The following is a 27,492-nucleotide window of genomic DNA, read 5'->3' on the forward strand; positions in this document are numbered from 1 at the left end:
TCGGACAAACCCTCATCACAGTTTCGACGCAAACCGGTCCAGAAGAACACAGCAGCGTATTCGACAGTGTCCTTAGGTGCAGCGGAAAAGTGTGTTTTTTGTCGTGACGTAAAACATTCTCCTTACAAGTGCGTTATGTTCCGAAACATGGCAGTGAATGATCGAAAGGATTTAGTGAAGAACAAGAAACTGTGTTTCAATTGTTTATCATTGGGTCATACGGTTAAGGACTGTCCATCAGGTACATGCCGTATTTGCCACAAGAAGCACCACACCATGTTACACGAACAATCGAATGCCATGCCAGTTCAGGAAGTATTGCAACAGCAAACGATACCCGAATGCCAACCCGGTCCTTCCACTCCTGCTTCGTCTAATCCAGAAACTCCAGCTTCGTTAAATCATTGTTTTGTGAATGTGCCACCGGCTTCTAATCAGGTATCTTCAACGGTCTTGCTTCAAACGGCCGTGGTCAAGGTATGTGACTGCAACGGAACGCAGTATTGGGCGCGAGCTCTGCTCGACTCAGCATCACAATTGAATATTGTGACAGAACGACTAGTACAACGTCTTCGACTCCCTCGCATCAAGGAAGTACACTCGATCGGCGGTATTGGTGAGTCGAAAATCATGTCTTACTCATCGGTCATGGTGAGCATCAAGTCAAATTGCAGTGCTTTTAGAACGACATCCAAATTTCATGTGCTCAGCCAAGTCACAAGAAATCTACCGGTAAGTGCAGTCGATCTAACAAGGCTAACCTTACCTCTAAACATCGAACTAGCAGACCCTAATTTCCATGAACCCGGACCAATCGACATGATAATCGGCATGGACCTGAATTATCTAATCTTGGAAGAGGGCCTTTTGAAAATGCAGTCAGGTGCATTGGCAGTACAAAAAACTGTGCTAGGATGGGTCATAGCTGGAAGAGCCACCGTTTGCCAACCAAGTGAGCAAACATCAGTAGTGGCTCATGTGAGCAGCAACCTCGACGCACAGCTTAGACAATTTTGGGAACTTGAAGCATGCCAGACTAACAGCAAACTATCAGTGGAAGAAAGCAAATGTGAACAATATTTTGATAGAACAACAAAACGTAACACCGCAGGTCGGTTTGTGGTTTCTCTACCAACACGCGACGACAAAATTGCCCAGCTGGGCGAATCCAAATCTATTGCTTTGCGCAGATTCCTAGCATTAGAAAGACGTTTAGAAACCAGACCACAACTTAAAGCAGAATATTCACAGTTTGTTTCAGAATATATAAACCTTAACCACATGGTACAAATAACAGAAAACACCACAGGACAAGTTAGCCCAAGCTATTACATGCCGCACCATTGTGTGCTTCGTCCCGATAAAACTACCACCAAGCTTCGGGTGGTGTTTGATGCGTCGTGCTCTTCCAGCAGTGGAGTCTCATTAAACGATTGTTTGATGGTAGGCCCAATCCTTCAAGACGATCTTATGTCTATCTTACTAAGATTTCGAATGCCAAAATTTGTACTCGTGGCTGACATTGAGAAAATGTACAGACAAATTTTGGTAGCTGACGAAGACCGTCCCTTGCAACGAATTCTATGGCGAAATAAACCAACCGATCCAATTTGTACATTTGAATTGAGCACAGTCACTTATGGTACTTCTTGCGCACCATACCTCGCAACTAAAACTCTACAACATCTAGCAAAACTAGAAGCAAATACTTACCCAGAGGCAACAAAGGTTTTAGCTAACGACTTTTACATGGACGACATGCTAACAGGAGTCAATAGTGTAGAGGAAGGGCAGAAACTCAGTGACCAATTATTGAATTTACTTCAATCTGCTGGTCTTTGTCTTCGTAAATGGACATCTAACTGCTCCGAACTACTAGAAAAAATTCCCGTTGATCTTCGGGATGATCGAACTGTTTGTGATCTTGATTCGCCAACATCATGCATCAAAACATTGGGTCTGAAATGGCAACCAACAACCGACAATTTTCTCTTCGAAACACCTGAGTACAGCAATCATGACAATCCAGTTACGAAACGCATTGCTGTATCAGACTCGGCAAAACTTTTCGATCCTTTAGGATTGGTCGGTCCTGTGATAGTGGCAGCTAAAATGTATCTTCAAGAGCTTTGGCGCAATGAAACGTCTTGGGATGAACCTCTCAACCCACCACTACAGAAACAGTGGAGAGATTTTCGTAAAAATCTTGCAGAACTTAATAACATAAGTATCCAACGTTGGGTTCTTTCTCACACGCCTGTAAAACAAATACAGCTACACGGATTTTGCGATGCGTCTGAAAAGGCGTACGGCGCTTGTATTTACATCAGATCTGTATCCAGCGATGATACAGTTACAGTGAATTTACTAACGGCTAAATCTAAAGTAGCTCCTCTGGCAACTTCGCGTAAACAAAAACGAGTTTGTTTACCTCGTTTAGAGCTATCAGCCGCATTACTCTTGGCACATCTGTATGAAAAGGTTTCCGGTGCCTTGAAAATTGAAATAGAACCATATTTTTGGTCGGATTCAAGTATTGTCCTACACTGGTTGGCAGCAAACCCATCGCGCTGGAAAACTTTCGTTGCGAATCGTGTATCGGAAATACAACATCTCACTGCAAATGGAAAATGGAATCACGTACCCGGTATAGAAAATCCAGCAGATATAATTTCTCGCGGAATGGATCCAGCACAGCTACAGCATGCCACATTATGGTGGAACGGCCCGAATTGGCTAAATGAAGAACCTCTGATTTTCCCTACAAAGGTTGCAAGTAAGGTTGAACTACCTAAGGAAGATCTCGAAGAAAGAGTTACGTTGGCAGCTCATTCTATTGAACCGAGTTTCATTTTTAAACTGCGTTCGTCATTCGGCGATTTGAAAAGACTTGTAGCATGGATACTCAGATTTGCTCACAACGCAAAACTCAAAAATCGTGATCAACGACGATATACGCATCTGACCACTGAAGAACTAAACGATTCAATCAAGTGTCTCGTCCGTCTTGCACAACATGAATCATTTGCGGAAGATTTTAAAAATCTTGAAAAAAATGGTTTCGTTGCAAACCATTCCAAATTGAAGTCGTTAAATCCATACATCGAAGCCGGCATACTGCGAGTAGGTGGCAGGCTACGTCATGCAGAAGTATCTAACGATCGACGACATCCTATGATACTTCCATCCAGTCATCCCCTCACCGACATGATTGCAATGTTCGTTCATCTGAAAATGTTGCATGCCAGCCCTCAATTTCTGACCACGAGCCTGCGCGAAAGGTTTTGGCCTTTGCGAGTCAGAAATTTAGCCCGAAAGACAGTGCACTCATGTTTGCAATGTTTCCGCTGTCGACCAACATCGCTTCAACAAATTATGGGCGACTTACCAATGGAACGCGTGTCTCCAGCCTTACCATTCGTCCGCACTGGAGTGGATCTATGCGGCCCGATAGCATACCGCTATCCCCATAGAAAATCGCAGCCGCTAAAAGGATACGTGGTCATTTTTGTATGCATGGTCGTGAAAGCGGTGCACATCGATCTTGTTACAGACTTGACCACAGACGCCTTTATTGCGGCCCTACGCAGATTCATCGCGCGCAGAGGTAAGCCTTCATTAATTGAATGTGACAACGCTAAGAATTTTGTAGGCGCATCGAAAGAATTGGCTGTCCTAGCTCAGCAATTCAAGGATCAGGCATGGCAAGGCGACATAACTCGGAAGTGCAGCGATGAAGGCATCGAATTTAAGTTCATCCCCCCTCGTTCTCCGAATTTTGGCGGCCTATGGGAGGCGGCTGTCAAATCCTTCAAAAATCATCTTAGGCCTACGATGGGAAACGCGTTGCTGACCTACGAGCAGCTCACCACGCTTCTAACGCAGATCGAGAGTTGCATGAATTCTCGACCGTTGACTCAACTATCAACCGATCCAGCTGATCTTGACGTTTTGACGCCGGGACATTTCCTGATCCATCGTCCGCTTTCTGCCTTGGCCGAACCATCCCTGGAAGCGGTTCCAATCAACCAGCTGAATCAATGGCAGGAAGTACAAGAATATCTTCGAAGGCTGTGGAAACGTTGGAGTACTGAGTATTTGTCCGGTCTACAACCACGGACAAAGTGGACCCGTCAACGCAACAACATCTCCGTCGGAACAATGGTGCTTGTGAAAGACGATGGTTTACCACCCCTGAAATGGTGTTATGGTAGAATAGTTGAGATTTTTCCGGGAAGTGATGGGAACATAAGAGTAGTTACCGTCAAAACGAAAGATGGTTTGTACAAGCGCGGAATATCAAAAATCTGTATTTTGCCTGTAACCGAAAACAATTCTGTTGAATTCAATAATTCAACCGGGGGGGAGTATGTCGAAGCAAAAGAATACGATGCTAGGAACTAGGGGCGCCAGATGGTGTGAGCGAAGCGAAAATAATACCGAGAACTCTGTATTTGCTTTGTAAAAACAAAGGACAATTGTCTGCGCTAAGGCACGTGCGCGCTTTTGGTGGCCGATCGGCCTTTCTTAGAATTTCATAGGTTAAGCGACAAACCACAGAAGTTTGCTATCATGAGCGTATGAAATAAAAGGGCAGTCCATCTTTAGCACTCGACGCGATCGGTCAAAATAAAAGAATTTTCACAGCAGTCCAAGTTTTAATGTTTAAATTCAAAACAACCATCATTTCGTCGATACACAGTTCATCAGGATTTTCTTGTTGTGTAAGGGTTTTTTTCTTATGCTTCTGCGCGCTAGTCGTTGCTAGAATTGTGCAAAGATGTATGCACACCTTGAGGCAATCGTAGGCTCGAGAATCCTATATATTCTTTACATTCTACTATACACAGCGATTGAGGGAAGGGGAGGGCACAGAGAGACAAAGGGGATTTCCACTTGTTGAAAACGAAACTGGAACGGGGTGAAGTGTACAAAATAAGGACGAAACGGGTGCGCTTTCCATTTCGTTCTTCAGTCGTAAGAATTTCCAACCTTCGCTTCGCTTTCGCTACAACTTTACGTCATTTCGATGCTTTCCTTCACTAAATGAGTCCGGTCTAAGCACTGTTGTTTTCCAGTTGTTTGTTTGCCGTTTGTACCGAAAAAAACACGCTTATCCTGTTTATTCATACTCTGCAAGGGTGCATCGTTGTGTACATTTCGCATGCAGCTCTCCTGTTTTGTTTTTTGTTTAAATGTTTTCCTCCATTAAATGATAGTTTTGTAACTGTAATGCCTTCGTCGTGTTGGTTATGCGTGCAAAAGGTTTTGCATCTTTCACTATCTAAAACCAGTACAAATCCTTCGACGATTCCTGTACTTGTGCTTCTAGTCCTGTAAAGAAATTGGTAAGAGAAAAGGTATAACATACGGTCAGTACAAATAAGGAACCATTTGTTGGGGAGTATGTACTAGTATAAACTTGGAATGTGTACAATATTCAATTAAATGAATGAAACTCAATGAACAAACATTTATTTTCTGGTCATTCTGCACATTTAAAGATTCAGATGATAGATAACACTTTTCTGTGTAAGCTGTTTCAATTTTTACAAAATTATTGAATATATTATTGATTATTCTTATATTTCTGATAACTATGCTGTTTGACAACTATATCTTTCGATTGTTGATTAATGTTGTTAACTTTGGAAACTGATTTGGAGAATAGTATAAAGTACAACAAAAAATGATGTGACAACTGTCGAATTTCCCCAATAAGACGAAACCCAATTAGAAACATCAACCACCATTGGGATTTTTTGAGACAGGCACATAGGAACAGATTTTGTTTACAGTATCAGTCCTAAACGCACTTCCCACTAGATGGCGCTGATCGTTAGCACTTAATTTACTTAACAACTACAGTCAGTCCAAAAAGTATTCGTCTAGCTGAATATTTTGCAGAAAAAGGGGAACTATGGCCGCAATAGGCATGAGGTGGTAAAAGTAATCATGGGGTTTTATAAAGGGACTATCAATACACACGTTTTGCAAAAAAAATAAGCATTTAAATAGTGCAATAACAACTAAATTATTTTAAAAACTAATAAAAGTCGTTTGATGGGCGCGCAAAAAGTATTCGTCTATCAGACTTTTGGCATAAAATGCGTATGAAAACAAAGGTTATGGAATCAAAAAAATTCCTGATCTTGTTTCTTATTGCATTTATGACTATTGATGACTACGTGCACAATTCAAGAACTCATTTGAACCTTTAATAAGGCGTATTTTTGATCCACTCATCCTACAAGACTTGTTACAATTATCCTCTGATAGAAATATTGCATTTCCGGACTACGTGGCCAAGTTCCATTAAAAAATGGCAACTGATATCATATTGAGAGTCTACTAAATCATTTTCATCAGTTTGGTTTCAACTGGTTTGGCGTTTTGGGCAAATGACAATGCCGTGTTTGTTCTCCAGCTCGACTATTCTGAAACATGTGATACATTTTAAGTACAATTTCTCAGAACTGGGACTCAAAGTACTTAAAAACTGCATAAATATGTTTCTCCATCTCGTCTCCTATCATTTTGAATCATTTTTCTAGCTCTCCTTACCGCACTGAGCCCTAGTATCATGACTCCATGATGCTACCATTACACGAGATTTTGATGTTTGATCTTAGTAGGCTGTTTTCGCTATGGTAGACGTCGCCCGTATGACCTTGGCGATTTAAACATGTTTTAATATGTTAGTAGAGCCTAATTTGAAACAAATTCCTGAATTATTTGATACAACTTAACAGATTTGGCCACTTTCTGTGTATGGTATTATTCAAACAAAACATGTTTGTAACAACTCACTCATTCAAGCTATTCCATGACCAGCTACGATGAAATGCAGCATGACCCATCAACCAAATGTGACCCATATCTTTTCCTTTTCTTATTGGCCATCACAAAATGCACTGATTCCATGGTAAAATTTGATTCTTTGGACATTAAACCGCTTCTTTCGTTAGATTAACCGTCAAGGATGGCTGCTTACATGGCAATTTGTCACACAATTAGTGTCAAAAAAATGGCCAAACTCTGATCAAATGAAGGAACAAGCCCTTCCACACATTTTGTACCCTTCAAAAATGGGTAGGATAGGTTATGCATAAGTTAAAGATACGTTTTTCGCCATCATGCTCCAATCATTTAACTCCCCCGCCTTTAGTGCCTCTTTGACCGCTTGAAGTGCAATTAAAACAATAGAAATGCATTAGTTTAGAAGGAAGTCACCAGTAAATTGATAATAATAAATTTAATTCACGTCAACGTTGTGTTTGTCCAGCGTGAACAATTAAAAAGCTAGATGGACGAATACTTTTTGCGCGCCCATCAAACGACTTTTTTTAATTTTTTTATGTATTTTGGTTGCTATTGCACTATTTAAATGCTTAGTTTTTAGCAAAACGTGTGTATTTATGGTCCCTTTAGCAAACCTCATCATTACTTTTATCGCCCCATGCCCATAACTCGCCTTTTTCTGTAAAATATTCAGCTAGACGAATACTTTTTGGACTGACTGTATGCTAGGGAGAAACTCGGGTTCGTTTGATTTTTTGGATAGGTGGATTCTATTTAAAAAAAAACATAGTTGAAAGAATTTTTTACAACAGCATTTTTTTCTATTTTTTCAAATGCCAAAAAATAGTAAATAGTGAACGAAAGCCCTATTAATTCCGAATTAGATGTGTCACCCTGGTTACTACCACAACAAGATTACGCATACGCACGAAATATAACCCATATATAACCTCAATTACAATCAATAACATTTTATCACCCAATGTCCTCCAAAAGGGGCAACTCTACATCAATCGAATGTAATATCAAAAACCCTGGCCTGCTTCGTATAAAACTCACACGACGCACGGAAGGCTCTCCTGCTCCACGCCCGTACCGTTGGGTAGCTCTTTATGGCCTACCCTTCCATAGTGCAGTGCAGGGGTTGCACCATCACTTATGCGCCAACATACACACACACAGCACCACCACCACCATCAAACGAAGGGCGTGTCCTCGCGTAAAAGACACGGCAGCAAAAGCGTCGAAAGCAAGCAACCCCCTTCTTTGCAATTGGTCGAACGCAAAGCCCGTAAATTATTTATTTCCTTCCCCCATCGGGCGACGGACGACTGCTGCACCACACCGTCGGGGGCCTGGTCTAGTGCAAATCTTTCCTTCCTTTTGTGCACTTTTTGTGTGTGTTTTGTGTTTGCTGCTCGGACTATCGAAGCCCATGAAAAATGAGCATAAAAGGGAAGAAAAAGATAAAGGGGCAAACATTTTGAAAAGTTAAGCAAAACGGCCCACGAGGGGAAAAAGCCAAAGTTCATGGGTACAAAACTCTGCGTCCATCGAAGTATAGTGTAAACCTTACAACACAAAACTCTGGTAGCTTTGATTATGGCTTCTGGTCTTTCTGGTGTCGCGGGTGAGATGTGTGCCAGCCAGCAAAGCCTACTTACATCGATCTATCTTATGCTGGCGTGCCTAGCCAAGCGGCAAATATATACCATTAACCAAATTAATTGCCGACGCTTTTGCGTGTGCCGGAAGGTTCCGAAATGGCTCCCATCAAACATCTCAAACCCCAGTCATCGCCCCCGATCTCCAGAGCGCGTTTGATGTGGTATCAAAGTTATAGTAAAAGCAACCGTCCTCCTCCCCCTTCTAAAACCAAATGAATAATTGCTGCAATTTCGAACCAAATAATAAGCACGAGAGCAGGCGGGCAGGCCGAAAATGAATTTGGGTCGCAAGAATTACCTACAATTTTTCCTTAGGTTTCTTTCCACCCCGTGTGGGCTTCCGGTTAGGAAGGAAAGGGAGAAAAAAAACTTGGCACAAATGAGCAAAACGAAACTAGGTGGACGGGGGTTACAAGAAATGATGCACATTAAATTAAACTACAGTGTTCCACACGCTTAATTCTTCGACTCTTTGCAGGGAGGGAAGTAGAAAAAGACTCCCTGCACACTATTGTAAAAGAATTTTCCCGTAATTTTCGTATAACTTTCCGTAAATGAGATTTTTCCTTTTTTTCCACCACGTTCGTCGTTTGCTGCTTTTACATCTCACCTCACGTCCGTTGCGTTTGATATGATGGACAGGAAAATTATTTTGATGGACACCCGCAAATGGGCGGCAAATTTCAAAAGCCCCCAAGAAGCCACAGGAGGGGAAATAAAGGGATTTTTGCATAAGTTTTTTCTTCTTTCTTTGTGTTCTTCACGGCATTTTTCCTTTTATCTTTGGTTATAAATGGTCGTCGTTGGCCGATGGTTTGTCTTTTTTTTTTGGGAATTATTTCGTACAGAAAAATGGGGTGAAAAATGGAAACCCTTTTTTCTCTTTCTATGTTCACCAAAAACAAAAGAGGAATGATCTGCAATCATCACGATGAAAGCTTATGAATTTAATTGTAGTGTCATTTATCTGCTGCAATATTTCTTATGCAAATACCGTAATGCGGAAAGTATTGTAATTGAAATGAAATGAATGGGCATAAAGTAGCTCCAAAACTGGGGAGTGGCATCGATCGCTCATAAATTTACCACATACCCAAGCAGCTCCAACGCTCTTGCCTATTTTGCAGCACCAAGAGCTTAAAAGCGCAGCTTTTGGAAAACCCCTTTTCCCGTAGCACACTAAGTGCATGCAGTGTTTTGATTTTAGGGTAATTTATGACCGCCCAGTGCGACCGACTGCGATTATTTTTGGTCGGCGGCCGCTTTTGAAATGCTGAATGATTTAAAGCACGAGAGCGCACACGACAAAGGAAATTCGAGTGTAATTTATGCTCGAACTGCTGGCGCAACACATACTCGAAGAATTAATCGATATTAGTACAAAAGAGGTTGCAGGTTGGTTTCATTGCTGGGAAGCGATACTATCGTACAACATGCCGTAACAACACTTCCAATGCCGTAAGGACACTATAGACTATGGTCCCGATCCTTGCCGTTAACGTGTTGTTTGACCACACAGAGAGAGAGAAGGAGAGAGTGTGTGAATAGCTTACAAATCATCCATCACACATACGCACTCACACACTCAAACAGAAGCCTAGGCTAGTTCCCCCACAATACAAGGGCTCGCACATATAACCCCATCTTACTTTCACGCAACTGCCTGGACTGGCTAACACCGGCCACCAACAGGAGACCAACGATGAAAACGGTTGACGATACACACAAAGGGCCAAATTGTCCTTTTTGCAAAAGCAGAGCAGCACACCCATGGCAAAAACTTCCTGGCTTTTTGCCCTGGATATGTGTGCTCCTTCTTCTCCACTCCAGAAAAGGACACCCCGACAGATCTTCACACAAAGAGCAGCAGCAGAGAGCGAGAGTGGCGCAGGGAAAGGACGTGGCAGAAGTTTTCTTTCATGTGTCACATAAATTTTCCCGCTTTTCTTCTCTAACTCACCTCCCCCTCTCCAGGCGAAAAACAAGTATTGCGCATTGCGTTCGTTCTACATACGGGCAAAGTTCCACGGGCCTCGGAGTCAAGTGGATCAACGCTACACGAAACCCCGAACCCTCGGGGGATGTCAATGTGTCTGCGGGTGTGTGTATGTGTATGTTTCCTGGGGGATATATTAGTTTTCATCGTTGTGTATAATCTGTGGATCCCTTTCCTTCACTTCACTCCGCCTTTGGCGTAAGGAAAAACGGACAATACAAGGACACATCAACAGCACGGAGCGAAACCCGGCTTCAGAAGAAGCTTCATGGGACGTCCCTGGCTGGACGGTCGTCGTCCCCCCACTTTACTTTGCATCCTGGGTCAAAGTTTATTCATGATGGGAAATGGAAAATGCAATTATTTATGTCCTGATGTGTGTTGCTGCCTTCCCGCAGTCCCACACAACAGCCCTGTTGTCGTATGCCTTCTTCCCTCTCTCAACCATGTCACTTTATTCCGTGTGCTTTGGTCCTTCAGTTTCTTTTGCTGCCACCGGGGACCAGTCCGACAAGGACCAACTTTAGATCAAACAGAGAGTCATACACACAACACAGCAACTAGCAACGCTTTGCCTTTGAGTGTGCTGATAAGGATGACTTCATGCGTTCATGTGTGTGTGTGTGGATATAAAGTACTGCTTTGTACTTCTTCCGAGTGAAGAGTCTTCCATACGCCAGAAACCCCCGTTCGGTGATATATGAGAACAAAGTTTTGTCACCACCTGGGCATGCCGTGTCGGGCGTAACATTGCAACTTTAACGCACCGCTTGTCAGTTGGCAATGCACGTACGGTAAAGTGTTGTAAAGACCAAACAAACTTCCCCATCAAAAAGACAGATGAGGTCTGTCACAGTTGTGGAATCGAAATAATATGCCAACTCAATACTTATTAAATCATAATGCCTCTCCTCTCATATTGCCTCCGTGTTTCAACATCATCGGAACACCAGTACCAGTCGTCTCCGCTTCAAAGCGTACCCGCGCACAGCAGCTGTCAATCCCGAAACGCTTGCAACTTTTTGCTTTATCTACTTATTTGACAGTTTAGCAGTTTTATCTGCTGTCAACAGGCGATTACCTGTCACTTCATGTGCTCTACAGAGCAGCATAGAAAGAGAGAGAGAGATAGAGGCCCGACCCGTTCAATGCTGCGGGTCGGCTTACAAGTTAACACTGACCGCATGCCATCCATCATAATGACGGCCAATCATACTCTCGTGTCCGTGGAGAAGATGGAGCAGCCAGCAGCAGCAGCATCCGAAGGCCCCATCACAAAGTTGCCGCCAGAAAAGCGCCGAAAAAGCGTCCGACTCCTCAACTATGCCCTAATCGTGCCCGCTGATGTCCGCCCAGAAGCATTTATGATAATTTATGATGGAAACGTCGGCGGACGGGCAAACGTTCGTTCCTCATCCGGGGAACTCATCGCCCTCAGAAAGGCCGCCCTACCATCGCAATGCTGAATGTTATGTTTGATTTGATCGGTTTTCAGTGCTTTTTTTGTAACATTATCGATTAGTTAACCTTCTCCCTTCCAGTTGGGATGGGATGGCTAGAGCTAATGTTTCGGCGGCGGTGACGAAAACGGCAAAGCAAATGCATTCCAAAGCCCAATTTCGCTCGCCACATTCTCGGCCGGACCGGTGAGGTGAAGTTAAAACTGGGTCCTGGCGGCGGCGGCGTGCGTGTGTACACACCACACATGGCACACACCGACACCGAGAGTGCCTTAGGAACACTCGGCACTGAGGCAAAAACCCCCAAAACCCTCTCCTCAAAGAAGCAACAACAACAGCAACAAAAAACCAGTAGCGTAGAGATGTCATCGGGAAATCTGTCGCGATCGACAACACGACCGAACCTGACGACGGCAACGACGACTACGACGACGACGACAGCGATGACTCCCGGGTTGACATTCCTTCGATTGCTGCCGACCGGCCGGACCATTCGCGACGATATATGTTTGCTCTCGCGCACTTTTCGGCGCAAGGTTCGCGCCAACAGCGGGACGTAGAACACGTACAGCAAACAAACACAAAAAAAAACCACCACCCCGCATCTCGTGATCTGCTTTCAGCCAGCACTCACTTTCGTGCACTGCTCCCGCTGGCTTGGAAGAGGGGTATGGAGGGATACCGTTTTTTTTTTTTGGTGTTCAAAGCGGGCGATTTTAGCTTCATCGTATAGTCGCGCCGCGCTTGTTTCAAATCGCATTCCACACATTCCGCTGCCAGATTCGGCACTGCGTATCTTCTGCGTTAGCGGGAACAAAACACACCACAGAGAGAGCCGCGTGTGGACACCGAAAATAAGAAGCGCGTGGTCCGTCCGTCCGTCCGTCCGTGTGCCCGTGTGATGATGTACCCTTAGAGCGAAAAGCTAAATACATGTCCGTGTCCCTTTGATCGTTTGGTGCCACTCGGTGACGAGCCTGGTGGTACGTGTACTTCGAGTGCATTAGAATAAGAATTCGGATGGTTCAATTTAACAGCATTGCACTGCTAAAGTATGGGATGTATAGAGAGAAAGAGGAGGATATATGCTTAGAGGATTACCCTGGTTGTATGTTTGTAACTAAGGGCACTGGAGTGATTCAAGCTTAACCCTCCTTAACGGACCAACCGCTAAGCAGAAGAGCATTCATATTCAATTTTCCTTTCTGACCTAAATATTTACGTAACTCCCTATGGGAAATGTAGTATCAAAGAGTTAAAATCAATATCTTCAAAAGCCGGTCATGTCGTTCGAGCACAAACTATTACCACCACAAGGCAATAAATATCGGTAGATTACATCAAAACAATAATTTCAATCACAATGTCCAATAAAAAAGCCCTTTGCGGCTTTGTGATAACGAATCAAGCCGATGGTCATGCTGAGTTTTACATCTCATCTGCATCGACAACGTCATGATTGTGTTTGTTCCTGCCGACGGCCACTGCAATACATTATGGGCCTCAAAGACATAAGGTACACCTACATGGACAAGCGCTTAATTTATCATTCAAATGACTGGTACCACATCATCATCAATGATGTTCGCCCACCCCACCCAAAACGAACGACCCGAGATACATGTTTGATAACGGACGAATGTGTCCGTTGCTTGTAGCTACATTGAAAAACTCCAACGCACCCAAGCTGTGCATCTGATTCATTTGCCCCACGGTAAAATCAACTACGTTTCCTTTCCTAAACGACCCGCCAAACGACTCCGGCAATGTTGCACCACCGGGCAACATTCGGTTCCTCTAAGTCATGGGGAGCTGCTCAATCCCCACACAAACACAGATAAAACCCCGTCCAGAAACAAAGCACAAATTGCCGTCGGAATGTTTCGGTGCGGAAAGGCACAAAAAAGAGAGAAGGATTTCAAGTGCGCCGACAAGTGTGGTACGTGAACGTAAAGAGACGAGATGATGAAGTTGAGCCCTAAACTGTTTGGGAAGTCTGTGGGGCTTGTTTTTCGTAACTCCGTGTGTATCAGCGAACGGTTCCAAAAGCATTCGACATCAAACAGGCATCCCTTCTGAAACCGGCATCAGTGCATCATCCCGTTGGATAACTCCAAGTATAAGCGATCTGTTCGCAAAATGAAACACTTCACACCTAACTAGGGGAAAGCTAAGAATGGAGAACGTAATACTAACCTGCCATCGTTGGATAGCTCGTGTACGCCGCTGCACTTTCTAACGCATGTGCCGTCTGTTGGTCGTGGTGTAACCTGCGGATGAAGAGTCGATGAAGAAGCCATTAGTACCGTGGCAGTTGCATTCCCCTTCAAAAGAGTTTGTAAACCCAATTCTTGTGTGCGTCACAATCGATCAATTTCATCGATGTTGTTGTTGCTGATGTTGCTCTCCCCTCCCCTTACCTGGACGTGTGTCCGTACTGTTGCGGTAACCTCAGTAAGCTGCCATATTGGGCCATATTGTGGTGGTACGCGTGGGCGTGTGCGGCATGCGCATGGGCAGCGTGTGCGTACGAGCCGTAGTGTGCCGCATGCCACGGATCCGCCGAATAGCCACCGTCGGTAGAGTAAAGGTCAGAAACCTACGAAAAAACAATGGGGGAGAGAAAAGAAGAATGTTTTGGCCGTTAAATCGATCCGTGTTTTCAGAAAGAATTGGAAGAACTGATGCTGATTGTCCGCTCCTTTACCTGGTGATGCGTTGGGGCAGGTGTTGGTGGAACATAGTTGCTGTTCCAGAATGAGGGAGGGAAGTTTCTACTCGACATCGAACTGTATCCTGTTTGTGGAAGAAAGTGCAAAAAACATTAAAAAAGTATTAGTAGTAGTTTGAACTGGTTACTAATTGAAATATTTCAAACAGGGCGCAAACGATTTAGTAACACCGCTCCTGCTGGCAGTTGTTGGAACTTTATAAATTTAATATCAAAAACCTGACTCCGTTCCAGAGGAATGTAATAAACTCTAATTGCTGCTCAGCGGAGTACATGCTACAATGACCTATGATGATGCTCTGTAGCATTCAACTGCATCCTCTCCATACCTCCCTCTCCTCCACTCTATCGGTGAAACACTCACTGTGTGCACAGTTGCAATTGTGTATGCAACTCCGCATACATGCAAACATAATTACAATCAAGACCTTCCTTCTTCCCGCGGGAACGTTGGTTGGTGCTCAACCTGTTTAACAACTTCACATCCGGGACCGATCGCCGACGGGGTTTCGCTTCGCCTCTTTGGTTCATCCATCGATGGCTCACCCCTATCTGGCATGACCTTTCCCCCATCCCACTCATCCCCTTGTTCTGGTCCCTTGCGCGCCTTTCAGCCGAAAATTGTTGGAAAAATCTAATTAAACAAGCATCGACATTCCAACTTTCGATAATTTCCCTCCCCGGTGTGTGTGTGTGATGGCCACGCTCCAGGGGGGAACGCGCCTGGGGGACACGCCGCATCGCTCGGCATTCTTTGCCGATCCGGCAAGGTAAAACAGAGCGAGCAAGAGAGTTAAAGTGTGTCCTTAAAAGATTGGAGTAAAACAAAAAGAAACAACCATAACCCAAGAAAAGCAAAGAAGAGGCGCACACAACGTTTGCCGGGGGAAAGAAAAATATCACGCGAAAATTCTCCCATTACCTCCCGGTTTTATTTCCCGAAAAAAAACAAGAAACCGGCAAAGCTGGCCAACCTGGTTGGCAAAAACGATTTACGAGAAGGCTTCATCAGCGTTGTTGTGTTTTTTTCTTCTGTGTATGTGAGTATCTTCTTTGAGTTCGTGGCAAGATGGTCAAAGGGACACATACCGAAGCAAGGGCCCCAAGAAACGCTGCACTCTCGCAACGACACTGGGGGGAAAAAGAGCGGCTTTTAGTTCCTTGCCGGCATATCCACCAGCCCCGGACCAAAAAGGCCTTTCGAAGGGCTATGGCCGGCGGCGGCAGTTTGCGATTGGTTTCGCAGCATCTTTCCGATCGCTCGCACTCTGTCTTGCTCGCTTTTGGACCATTGGTCAGGAGAAATAAAGGAGGGCAAAACACAACCAAAAGGACTGTGTCGGCACCGGTGCGGCAATTGAGTTTTTATTTTATCCCACCACCACCATGCACGAGTGATGCAAGTCGACCGAAAGGAATTTCTACTGGAAGCACCGCATCGCAAGGATCGGATCTTTCACACACAGAGGGACGACCAGCGTGCTGCACTCTATCTCGCACGATCTCGATCGGTGTGCGGATGTGCGAACACTTGAGAGTTTAAAATGGCAACCGTCACCGCGTGTTCGCAAGTCGTAAGCATTGGGGAGGGAAGTTTTATGCATGTGCCGGTGGAAATTAGCCACCAGAATTGGATACTAAGAAAATAGCTTGAAGTCTTCATGGATCGCTATGATGCGTCCTTGTTGAGTTGTAAAGGGGTTTAAAATACAAAAAGTGTTGCAAAATCCTAGCTCTAGCTAGTTATTTCGTCTTAATTCCATTAGCCCGATGGTGGAATGCAAAAGATGCTTACTCTGCCGCTTTCCAACGTTGGCATTCCCAAAATCTTGTTGATGATGACCGGGCAACTAATTTACGCACATTCATGCGAGTGCGTTACGATACACATAGCAAAACAAACACACCATTTTTCTATCCTGTACCCCTGACCCCGGGCCGCAACTTACCAACCAACAAGTACGCACGCGGTCAACGAAATACTCTATCGACAATAATTGAAATTTCAACAAACCAACAGTGGCGGACGATATGATCCTTCCAATGAGAGAGGTGGTAGGGTGGGATTTGTCGAATTTTTACACGTTGCTTTCCTCGAATAGCTTTCGGTGGCCACACCACCCAATCCTCTTTCCAACAGGTCGAAGGTATGCTCGAATGGGGATGAGCAGACTGATGTTGAGCAAACAACAATTTCCGACTTTTTTTTCTTCTCTCATTGTACATTCTCGATGAATCCACTCTGGGTCACATACAGACAGAACCCAAATTTATCTACTAACAGACAGCGCGCAATGTACACGCACACGGTCTCCTCTCTTGCGCTCTAAAATAAAATAAATAAATTAAACGCACATTAGATCGGCTCGATCTGTGTTGCCGTTTCGGGCGCTTGCTGTTGCGTGCCGGTGCTATCTAAAACCACCTCACCAATTGAAGGCCAATGGGAAGCTCTTAGTATATCAACCACAAAATAGAGACATTTAGCAACACCCTGCTGCCGGTGCCCCTGGTGCCCCCAAAAACCGACCGACCCGACGCCGAGAAGAGAGCATTACTATTTGGGAATTTTTCAAATAGTTTACATGCATAATTTAAACCCCCAAAATTCTGCCACCCCACCCCACCCGGTACGGAGTGGCAGCACGCCATGAGCAGACGAAGAAGAAAAAAAACTCATCCGCACACTAAGCAGCTGCTGCCATCTAGCGGACGGTGTTCGTACTACCGTGCAACCACCAATCGTTCGTGCGCATGTGACGCGAGCCAAAGGCGGAAAATAGCTATCACTATCTCGCTCTCTCTCTCTCTCATTCTCTCCACCTTGCCTTGTCCACCCACCACATAACCTCTTTCTATTCACAACCACCCCAACCCACCCCAGTTTTCTAACTCTGCTCCTTTAAACTCACCACCCCAAGATGGATGGTTAACAGTGGACAGATATTTCGACTATTTCATGCATTCGAACGGTGCAAATATTTTGAATAGCATTATCAAATAGGGCACCACACCATCCAAGCAAGATGAGTGTGTGTGTGTGTGTGTGTGACTGTGTGTGTGATAGCAGGTGTATCTGTCTCGTTTCAAGGGTGGCACAAGATGACAGCAAACCAGGCGTCATGATTCGCGTGCGTGATTCAATTCGACAGCATCGATCGAAAACGGCAACAGCGAGTGATGTTTAACCACATTAAGGAAGTACGAGACATTCCCATCTCAGAGACTAAACACAAACGGTTTCATAATAACTGAATTTAAAACGCTACTCGCTTGTTAAGGTTGCTAATGAAAGGCGCTCTCGTTTAAGGCGATGCAAGAGGAATTATAGAATTAATAGGAATGATTCAAATTTAAAGAGCTTTAAGGAGTATTATTTTATTCAATAGGTAAATCTTTGCCTAACGCTCTTTATGGTTAACGAATTGGACTTTTTCAATCGTTAATTTGAATACTAAGCACTAAGCAAAATGATCGACTTAGATACTTAGCTGTCATCCAATCGAAAGCGCCTGAAGGTATGCAAAATTTTGTACATTTTGTATTTAAATGATGTTATTTAATTCCTAACAAATTTTACCTTAAGATGTTATACATTGTACATCATTTGTGCGCTCCACAATCTGAACAAAACGCAAAAATTCTTTTTTGAATTTATTTCACTAAGTTCCAAATGAAAAAAAACCCTCCCTCGGTAGGTAAAACCATCAATTTTTCATTCTCTAAAAGAGAGCTTTAAGGAAGTGTACGTGCCAGCATCGGCGTCGACGCGGGAAAGGGGGGGTTTTATTAGCAAATTTTGTCGCGGATCGTTGCGTTGTTTTCGGCTTTCCGGCTCGTTGGAAGCTTGGCATGTTTCGCCTGTATGCCAAAAATTCATTTTTCATCTTTTTCGCGCTTTTGTTTTGTATCTGTGGTACCGTGTTTAAAATCTACGTTTTGACCTATGATGCTTTAACATCCTGACAATAATGTGCGCCTTGATGTTGTTGTATATTGTTGACTGCGTTTTTTTTCTCTCTCTCCTGTTTTATACACATCTCCGCTTATGCGTAACACATTTTTGTTGACATTGGTAAATGTACCTCTCACACCAACACTCACAGGAATCACAGGAGCTGGTTGATGCTGGTGGTGGTGCGCACCTCTTGCTTTAGAATCCTGCGTGGCATTGCACATGTTAATGGTTGACGACAAGGGCCATCCACACCAAAACGGCAACGGGGCCTTGCGTTTCGGGAAAAAGATGAAACAAATAGACAGCATCGCGTAAACAACAACAGCAACCAAACAAAAAAAAAGAACACATAGGCACCCCCTCCCCCCACATACTAGCATCCTCCTTCCTGTACCTTCACTCACAGTTCGGTCGGTCGGTAGTTAGCATGCCTGGCGTGCACGGATATCAGCAAAGCATGCCCTCAAACATTTTTCCACCGAATTGGTGGCATTCTTCTCGTGTGCGGAAATTATTTTCGGGTTCACCAGCACACCAGCGCGCAGACATTCGGCCCTGTGTCAGCCGCCGCCGTCCCGACGCACGCAGCCGGATTCACTCCAAGGAGCGCCGATGAAGTGCTCTAATTTAAACGATCTGTATAACACCCCAAATTGATGAGATTACAACAACTCGCGCCTATATAATTTATCTGTGTGCTCATCGCTGTTGGGGCGAATCGACGAACAGAACAGCCGGGTAGGAAAAGCGATATCGAGGGCAGACGAGGAACGAACACACCCCGCACGACCGCCCGAGCTCATCTCTACTATTTGTTGTTTTGCATACTTTGCCGCAGCCGGGTAAAGGTTAAGAAGGATAAATATTTCCTTCTCCACTGCCCTCCCGGCGGGGACTGTTGCTTTCCCTTCGCATTGCTCGCATTGCTCGATGACTCGTATGAATTTTGGGCAAATTTTCTCAAACCAGCGCTAAGGATTTATACCACTTCCTCCATCGTGACACTTTTTCAAACACGCTAATTGATGCGCCTATCGGTTTTCTCATTGGCTTTTGCTGCGAATGTCACCCATTTTGTGTTCCATTATCGGTGTCATATGCGTGTCAGTTTTTGGAGCAACGACGTCGACGCGATCTCGAACGCACAGAACAACGGGTTAATTTGTTCCCGCCTGACAGGGTGACAAAATGCCACATGACAGACGGCTGATGACTTCTTCTAGAGGCCGCTTCAACACCTTTTGGGGAGGACACATCATTTCGACCCGAGCCGGCGTGACATTGATCCGCACCCGGCTCAAGAAGTCGTCTCGTCTCTAATGTCTCTCGCTGCTGGATGCAAACGCCGTGCTAGCCGCTGTAAGAAGCGTGTCAGGTGTGGCTTATTATGTTAATTAATATTTTAATTACCACCGTTTGACGTACCACAACACCGTACAGCGAACCAATCGTCACAGCAGATGTAGAGAGGACGTCCTTCTGTGAAGAGAGTGTCACAGCGCGCTACACAACGAAGCGGGTGCTAAATGCAGCTCTAATTAAACTCGATTATGATGACATTAATGAGCAATGAGATGGGTGTTTCCCAAGAAGAGGGTGTGATGAGGCCATCGTGCTATTTCCCAAGGAAAATGGAAAGGCAAATTGCATCCGTTAACTGTGTCGTTGTGTGGTGGATTTTAGGGTGGAAAATTGTTGAACCTAACCTAACCGCAAAGTTCAACTGTTCTACAAACTTGCATAAAGCAAACATATTAAACGATAATTTCGCGTTTAATGTAAAGCGAAATAGGTCGGTCTACTAATTAAATTTCCAATAGGAAAGTTTTGCTCGTCACTGTAGCATACTTCGCCAAATGTTGCTGCTGCAGCGTTTTGGAATGATGGAGCTTACCTTTGGCTCCGCATAAATCATTCCAGCTCGACGCAGTACTACCACGCTGCGAAAGTCTCCCCTGTAGACGATTTTGGACAGCTTTGGGGGGATCGAGGGTTGACATTTGCACGAGCAAAGAGCATCTTCTCCCGAACCAAACGTACGCCAGCGAAGAAAGCCGTCGCTCGATGTGGGTAGTCCCTATAAATTGTCTGCCGTCTTGCTTACGCGGGCAGATCCGAAACACCGCGCCCGAAACGCTCCCACAATGATGATGATGATGATGCGTCTTGGGTGTTTTTCCTTCCTTTCGGCAAGAGGAACCACACCCACCACCCCGTACTGATGAAGCATGATTTTAATAGTCCTCCACAATCATCGCAGGGTTACGCTTCGCAGCAACCTTCCGGGGCCTGTCTGCTCTTTTGCTCTTCTACGGGCGGTTCCATGCAGCTGGCAGCTCGCAAAGGCGACGTCGTGGTACTCGCTACCAGGCAAAACTCCGAGTGAGTGAGTTGCTTGCTCCTCACTCCCGCCGGCACAAGAAGTTAAACGAGTTAATGAAAATGCGTACAGAAATCATAAATTATCGCACGTTTGATGGCAGCGAGGCGAGCGGTTCTAGGCAGCCAACCGAAAACCAACGAAATAAACCCACCAAAACACCCCTTTTTTGCTGTCATCCGAGAACGCCAGGCTCAACCTTTCTTCTTGTACTACACCTCTCTAGCACGGAGAAGGCAGTACGCGCCCGCGCACTCGCGCGCTGGTGTAAAACATGCGTTAAATATCCGTAGAAATTAATTTGATACTGAGGCAAGGCCCACCGAGGGTAAAAAACGCTCCAAGACTAGCCGTACCGATGGAGGAAAAATATTAAGCCAGTAGTACCCAGAGCCAAAGATAAATGGTTCCGGTGGAAGGGAAGATTGAAACAAAAAACAACAGCAAACGCCCATCTTCCCCGCTCGATGATGGGCCGCGGAAAAGATGGATGAAGAGATACACCTTTGCTGTGTTGTTTTGTTGAAAGGGTTTCATTATCCCACCCCTTCTAGCGGCTTTTTTTGGTAGAAAAATGCAGATGGTGGTGACGCTTTCGATAAGGAGCAGTGTATTAGAAGGAGTGTAATAAACAAACAGAAACAAAAAAACAGTTGGATACGCATGTCACGATGTAATGTGACGTGAAAAAAGGTCCCAACCCGTGCACCCGGACCCCGGTGTAAAAAGTTCATAAAAAGGGTACAATAAGTTCCAGGGCACGTGTGTGTGTGCGTGTGTTTTTTTTCTAAGCGTTGTTTTCTAGTTTTTAATTTGATCCTGTATTTCCAAAGCACCAAGGAATGTCTCATGTGTGTGTGTGTGCCTGTTTACGATTCAGGCATCCTTTTCTTAATGATATTGTCAGGATGTGTGTTTGCTCCTAGTTGGTACAAATTAATGAATCCTAAAGGGAGTAACGTCATAAATGGTTAAGAAATCAATTAACAACATGCTTTAATTAATTTCACGTGTTCGAGAAAGGAACAACCATGTTATTCGCTATCTTGTTAATTCTAGAATCATGTATGACGGTTACGCCAAACTGTTAAACAGCTTTAGCTGGAATTTGTCCAATAATACTCTTAATACAACGTTACAATCTAAATAGATTTTGTTTTTAATTCCACGGGACAAATAAACAATTAGATAAATTTTCAAACTTCAAATTCTTCCGTTCAAATGGCTATATTTAACTTGCTTGTTTGTTGATCAAATTTAGGACATATTCATACAACTCTGCATTATTTTTCAACCAAATTCCAAACCAATATCTATTGAAAATGTATCTCTTCTAACGTCTTAGGAACAAAGATCTTTTTTACTTTAAATCCCACAAATGACCTTGAACACGTTCAATACAGTTACATCTCCAACGATGCTCCACTCTTTAAACTCCTTTTCCAAAAAATACCCTTTTGTTGTACCGTTTTGCAAACTCCATCGCACGACAAATTTTATTCCTTTTTTTTTCTTTTGTAATAAAATTCCCACAGGCAGCTAAGTGCGGAAGTTTGCCACAAACCCATATTTGTGCGACTTTTTCGTCGTCGTCGTCCCCCCACTTCGAAACTCCAATTGAAAGAAACAGTTACGTCCTCTCCTTCATCACAAAACTGGCGACCGAAACTGTCCAAATGGAAACAAATTATTTCACAACATTTGTTCCGCTCTCCCCCGACGCTTGGAGCTTAGGTCCTGCAGACGTTTGTGAGGAAAGGGCGGCGAAATCCTCATCCTGATCCGTTTGCTGCTTCACTGCGAAGCGGTAGAATTTTATCCGATCGCGGAACGATCGCGATCATTTTACGCACCTTCGCACATGACAGAATGGAAAAGGAGATGGTCCATCCACGAGCAGAATTACACACATACACACACACAAAGGACACAAAGGAAAACGAGCAAAGCAAAGAGGGACGAGAACGTGTTGCAGCTTAATCGAAGCGAGCATGTTCAATGGTTCAATCTCGTTGTCGCTCCAATAATCGCTCTCGATCGGGTGATTTACTTAATACTTCTGTTCTGTCATCCCACTAACCACCGGTACGGCCAGAGTAATAGTGGGGAGGGTCACACGATGACCATTGGAATGCTTGGTGAGGCTAAACACACAAATACGGACGGCGAGGGTACGCAGTACAGCTCACAAAGAAACCGGTGCCGACACAGAAACAACGCATCGCACGGCCGTTTTAAGGGAAGATAAGGGCAGACAACAGACAGAAACCGATCCACCAGTCCGTCGGGGTGGAAAAAAAAGGATTCCCTGCCACGGAACCAAACGGTGAGAACCATTTGCTTCTTTTCCTCACGCCACCCCTTTTTCGGACACCGACATTCGCTATGTTGGGGATATGGCAAAATCCAAACGAAAATCCCCTGCGACTCCGCCGAACCCGCAACAAAACGTAGCAAAACAAAACATAACAATTTCCAAACAACAGCAATATCCCTCGCCTTCACCGTCGTACCATTGCAGAATTTGTTCGACTCAACTGTGTGTGTAGGTTCGTAGAACGGTCAGCTTAAAGGGCGAATGCCGCCTCAAAAAGGAATTATTTGCTGATTTCATCGACCCGAAATGTGTGTGATTGTTTAGCTGTGAAGTTGAAGAATGGAGAATTACGCTAAAACTGACTTTCGCGCTCCGAACTGTTTCTCACACTTTGGAGCAGAAAACAAAACAATAATAATAATTTGGAATCGATAAATGTTACTCTCTCTCTCTTCTCAAATAAGGTGAGAGGAAACATTTTGAATTTTGAGTTCACCGCACTCTCTCAACAACGGGATTTGAACTGTGAACAGAGATGTGCGTACTTCAATTGAACATACCATTTACCTACTGCACTACGAACGTTATCCGGCCGATTGAATAGTATTTGCGCATATGAGCAACGTTTCCCATGACTCGCAACACATAATATAAATATAATTTCAACAGTTTTTAATCTGATGCATCACCTATAACATGTACAATCGTGCACACAACTTCCTTCAAATAATGCACTTAAAATCCAATTCCTTTACCGCGGGGCGGGAGGGTTTTATCAACGGAAAACCCGCCACCAGCCTGTCACCGTACAATGATTTACATCGCTTTCGCGGGGCCCATTCTTAACAACCGGTGGCTAAAATTAAACTGATCGAAAAACGGTTTCCCGCTACACAACCGCACAACGACTTACCGAATGGACCGCGCGGGCTGCCCAAAATAAAACCACTCTCGCCCTTCCCCGGCGTCCCAACGTCCTAGCCAGACTGGTCTAGTTTTTCAATGAAATTTTAATTAATGTTTTCTCGTTACATACGAACCTAAAAGAAGAGCACACACAAAAAAAACGCACAAGATCTAGCCAGCACAAAATCAGAAACAATGAGAATGTGCACAAACACATTCCGCTGGTCCGCTAATACACGCGGTATTGTTAGTGAACCTGGCAGGGAATACCCTAGAGGTTTAGTGTTAGGAGATGGCCAAACTGGGACTTTAAATTAAATTAACAACAACATCCGACCGAGTAATTCGGTTGTGTAAAGCTGACGCTTTACAACAGGACGGCCAACCAGGCACAACCCAAACCCGAACCAGAAAACCTGAAACCTTTCAAAGCAGACACCGAAAACGTAAAGATCACAGCAGCAACAGCAGAAGCACCAGTTATTTGGCTCCTTTGGGGGGTTTCTTCTTTTTCTTCTTTTTTTTCTTTGGTTCTGTACATTGAGAAGATATGTCTCAAACTCAACACACACACACACACACAAACAAAAATACACAACGAAACGGCAATGCGTCTTACTCCGTTTGATCGATATGGAATGCGAGCTATTCCGTTGAATGGTTCTTCGGGCAAAGAATGAAGTGAGAGTATTTTCCACACCGCCTGTCCCCCCTCAGTTAAACTTCCTTCAAAAGAAGTTACTTAAAGCACACATTTCTCCTTTGAACACGCGGGTAACGCGAGTTCTCTAATGCCGGTTAAGCAGCAAAAAGGTAACAACAGTCCCCCGTCGGGGCTCAGGGGAGAACAGAGATCATGTTCGGCTGCCGGATGGAAACCTCCCCGCACGAGATGGAAAAACCTTTCTCTATAGCGCTCCTGTACAACAAGAACGGCGGTTTTCCCCTTTTGGCCGCAACCGGCGCAACAATGAAGTTGGCTGTGTAGCGCACGACTCTTGCTTGTTGGGGTTCAAGTTTTAATTTTGTTTCGTTTTACTTTGTGCCCGTAATTAAAAGAGTTACACTTCTTGGTGCTGGGAAAACGGATCCTCCCATCATCCCGGCAGATTCACGTGATGGAAAACTTTGATGATGCTCTCCCCAATCCACCGCGGGTGGGAAAATTGGTTGAGATGTTGAGCGGATGCGCAGAGTGCGTTGTGTGACAGAAGAAACGGAGGAAAAAATACTTTCCACCGGTGTGGTACCGGTGTAGTCGCTTATCTTAAGGATGGATGCTTCTTTCTTCCTCCTGGTGTAGCGCGCGCACTACACCGAAACCTAGACGACGTTCAACTGGCGGCTCGTGCACCACCGCAGGCGGCAGTACTTATTTTAGCGTAAAATTGGTAGCTAAGAAATTAAATTTATTATCTTCGATCAAAGAGCAAACGGCTAAATTAAGTTCGCCAGACATAATTTGGCGTCTAGCCGGTGTTGTGGGGATAGTACTTTCCGATCGTACTCTGCAGGACCATCACACAACCGTCAACCGCCGCTAGCATGCCTTTTCGATCCACTGAAAAACCCAACAAAGTCTTCAAAAGTGTAAGGGTAAAGCACGCAAAAAAACGGGTTGAGCGTGCAATTGTTTGTTTTTCGCTTTGCCAACCGCAAAATTTACGATGCAATTTTGGGCGAATTTTTACCAAACGCCCAAACGATCTGTAAGGAATGTGCATCAGTCACGCGCGTCGGCTTCTTTTCATTTTTTTTCAAGTCTGCCGTATGATCTGAATGAAGATTGACCTTTGAACGAAAACAATACGCTGCCTAGAGAACTGCCGAGGTGACGTGATTTGCGGTAATTGTAGCATATTTACCACTTTGTTAATGATCTCTCATTGTGTGTGTGTGTATTCCACCCAATTTCACGATGGCGTGATGATTTTCATATCGTAAATTTGTGCGTAATGCATCCCACAACAATTCGAAGAATAGACGTTTGACGTCACATCAGGTGACATTAGCGTTTTTCAGTATCGTTCGTGTGAGCGTAAAAAGGGCTCGGTGTAATTGTAGCAGAAATTTTTTCATATTATTAAATTAAATTTCTAAAATATTAATATTGTCTAAATAGGTGAAGAAAGAAACATTTTTGGCTTAGATTTATAAAACATTCGTACATCTACAATGCGGTTTAATTAAAATTTAAACGTTTAATTAATTAAAATTAAAAATTATAAATTACTTTAACTTGATCCCTAAATGGGTCTTTAGTAACTATGGTTGATTTCAAATTGTTTCAAGTTCAAATGTATTCAAATTAAAAGATAAATTTAGTCAAAGAATGGAGTTTTGCTTTGCAACAACGACATTTAAACACGCCAAACTAAAATAGTTGAAGTTAAATCGGTAAGAAAAGATAAAATATTGTAAAAAAACGGTAAGAAAAAGCTAAATTATTTTCTCTATCCTGCACAATTTGAGTATTGCACAATATATTTCCTCTATCCACTAAACATTTTTTCAAAAATGATAAAAAAAGTAAATCATTCCGTTTTCAACGTCTAATCTAATTTGCAAACCACGCAAGATGTTGCTCGCTTCTTCGCTTCTTAATTCTTAACCCTATCGCCACTCTTTCGTCATGCACTGTGACGCTGCAGCCACATTCCTTTAACTCCTTCATTTTCCTCGATTTTCTTTTGCGAGCTTGCGCGTTTAACGCCTAGTGAATTTTAAAAGAAGTTTAACCCACAGTCGGATCCTGACGCCTCGCGGAAGAGCCTGCTCGCCCGCTCGCCTCTGCCATCCTGCCCCTCAAACGCTGGTGCGAAGATGATGTGGTCGCACCTTACGTCCGTTTGTGTGTGTTTCGAGCGGTTTTGCACGCGTATTTTTTGACGAATCACGCATTTCATCCGACACATCCAAACCGGGCGGGGAGAGTCCCTCCCGTCTTGTAAGACGACATTCCAACGCATATTAGACGTCCGGCGGCGGCAGCCTGTGCGCCAGTCGCGCCCGTCCCGTGGCCGTGGTGGCGCAATCGGAAACCAAACCGAACGCAATGAATTAATTATCTCATAACGAGTTCGTTCGGGCCAACGAAACAATTCTTATTCCCTCGTTCCGCCCTCCATCCTCGAGCGTGTGTTGGACCGGCGGGGCGACAACGGTACAAAAAATTGGGCGTGACCCTCACAAAAATAGTAGAATATTTTCACAGCAAATGAGGCGCGCTAGGAGTGTAAAGAAAACTCGGCGAAACCGCTGACTCATGGTGACGAT

The 27,492-nt window shown here is 44.3% G+C and overlaps 2 protein-coding genes across 4 annotated transcripts in view; one reads left to right on the forward strand and one right to left on the reverse strand.

The window, feature by feature from the left end:
- LOC1280122 (transmembrane protein 242) overlaps nt 1-27,492 on the forward strand; it is a 145,905-nt gene that overhangs the window by 88,421 nt on the left and 29,992 nt on the right. The gene's annotated exons all lie outside the window — the stretch shown is intronic.
- The window catches only part of LOC4578381 (protein vestigial), a 47,339-nt gene continuing 25,025 nt past the window's right edge, over nt 5,179-27,492 (reverse strand). For all 3 annotated transcript variants that reach the window (XM_061656008.1, XM_061656007.1, XM_061656009.1), the window contains exons 5-8: nt 14,632-14,720; nt 14,345-14,523; nt 14,121-14,194; nt 5,179-5,334 (exon numbers count right to left, since the gene is read on the reverse strand). In XM_061656008.1, the coding sequence (XP_061511992.1) occupies nt 5,285-5,334; nt 14,121-14,194; nt 14,345-14,523; nt 14,632-14,720 (392 nt within the window). In that variant the 3' untranslated portion in view covers nt 5,179-5,284. The remainder of the gene's footprint in view (nt 5,335-14,120; nt 14,195-14,344; nt 14,524-14,631; nt 14,721-27,492) is intronic.

This window comes from Anopheles gambiae, chromosome 3 (genome assembly GCF_943734735.2).
Source record: "Anopheles gambiae chromosome 3, idAnoGambNW_F1_1, whole genome shotgun sequence".
In the NCBI taxonomy this organism is placed as follows: Eukaryota; Metazoa; Arthropoda; class Insecta; order Diptera; family Culicidae; genus Anopheles; species Anopheles gambiae.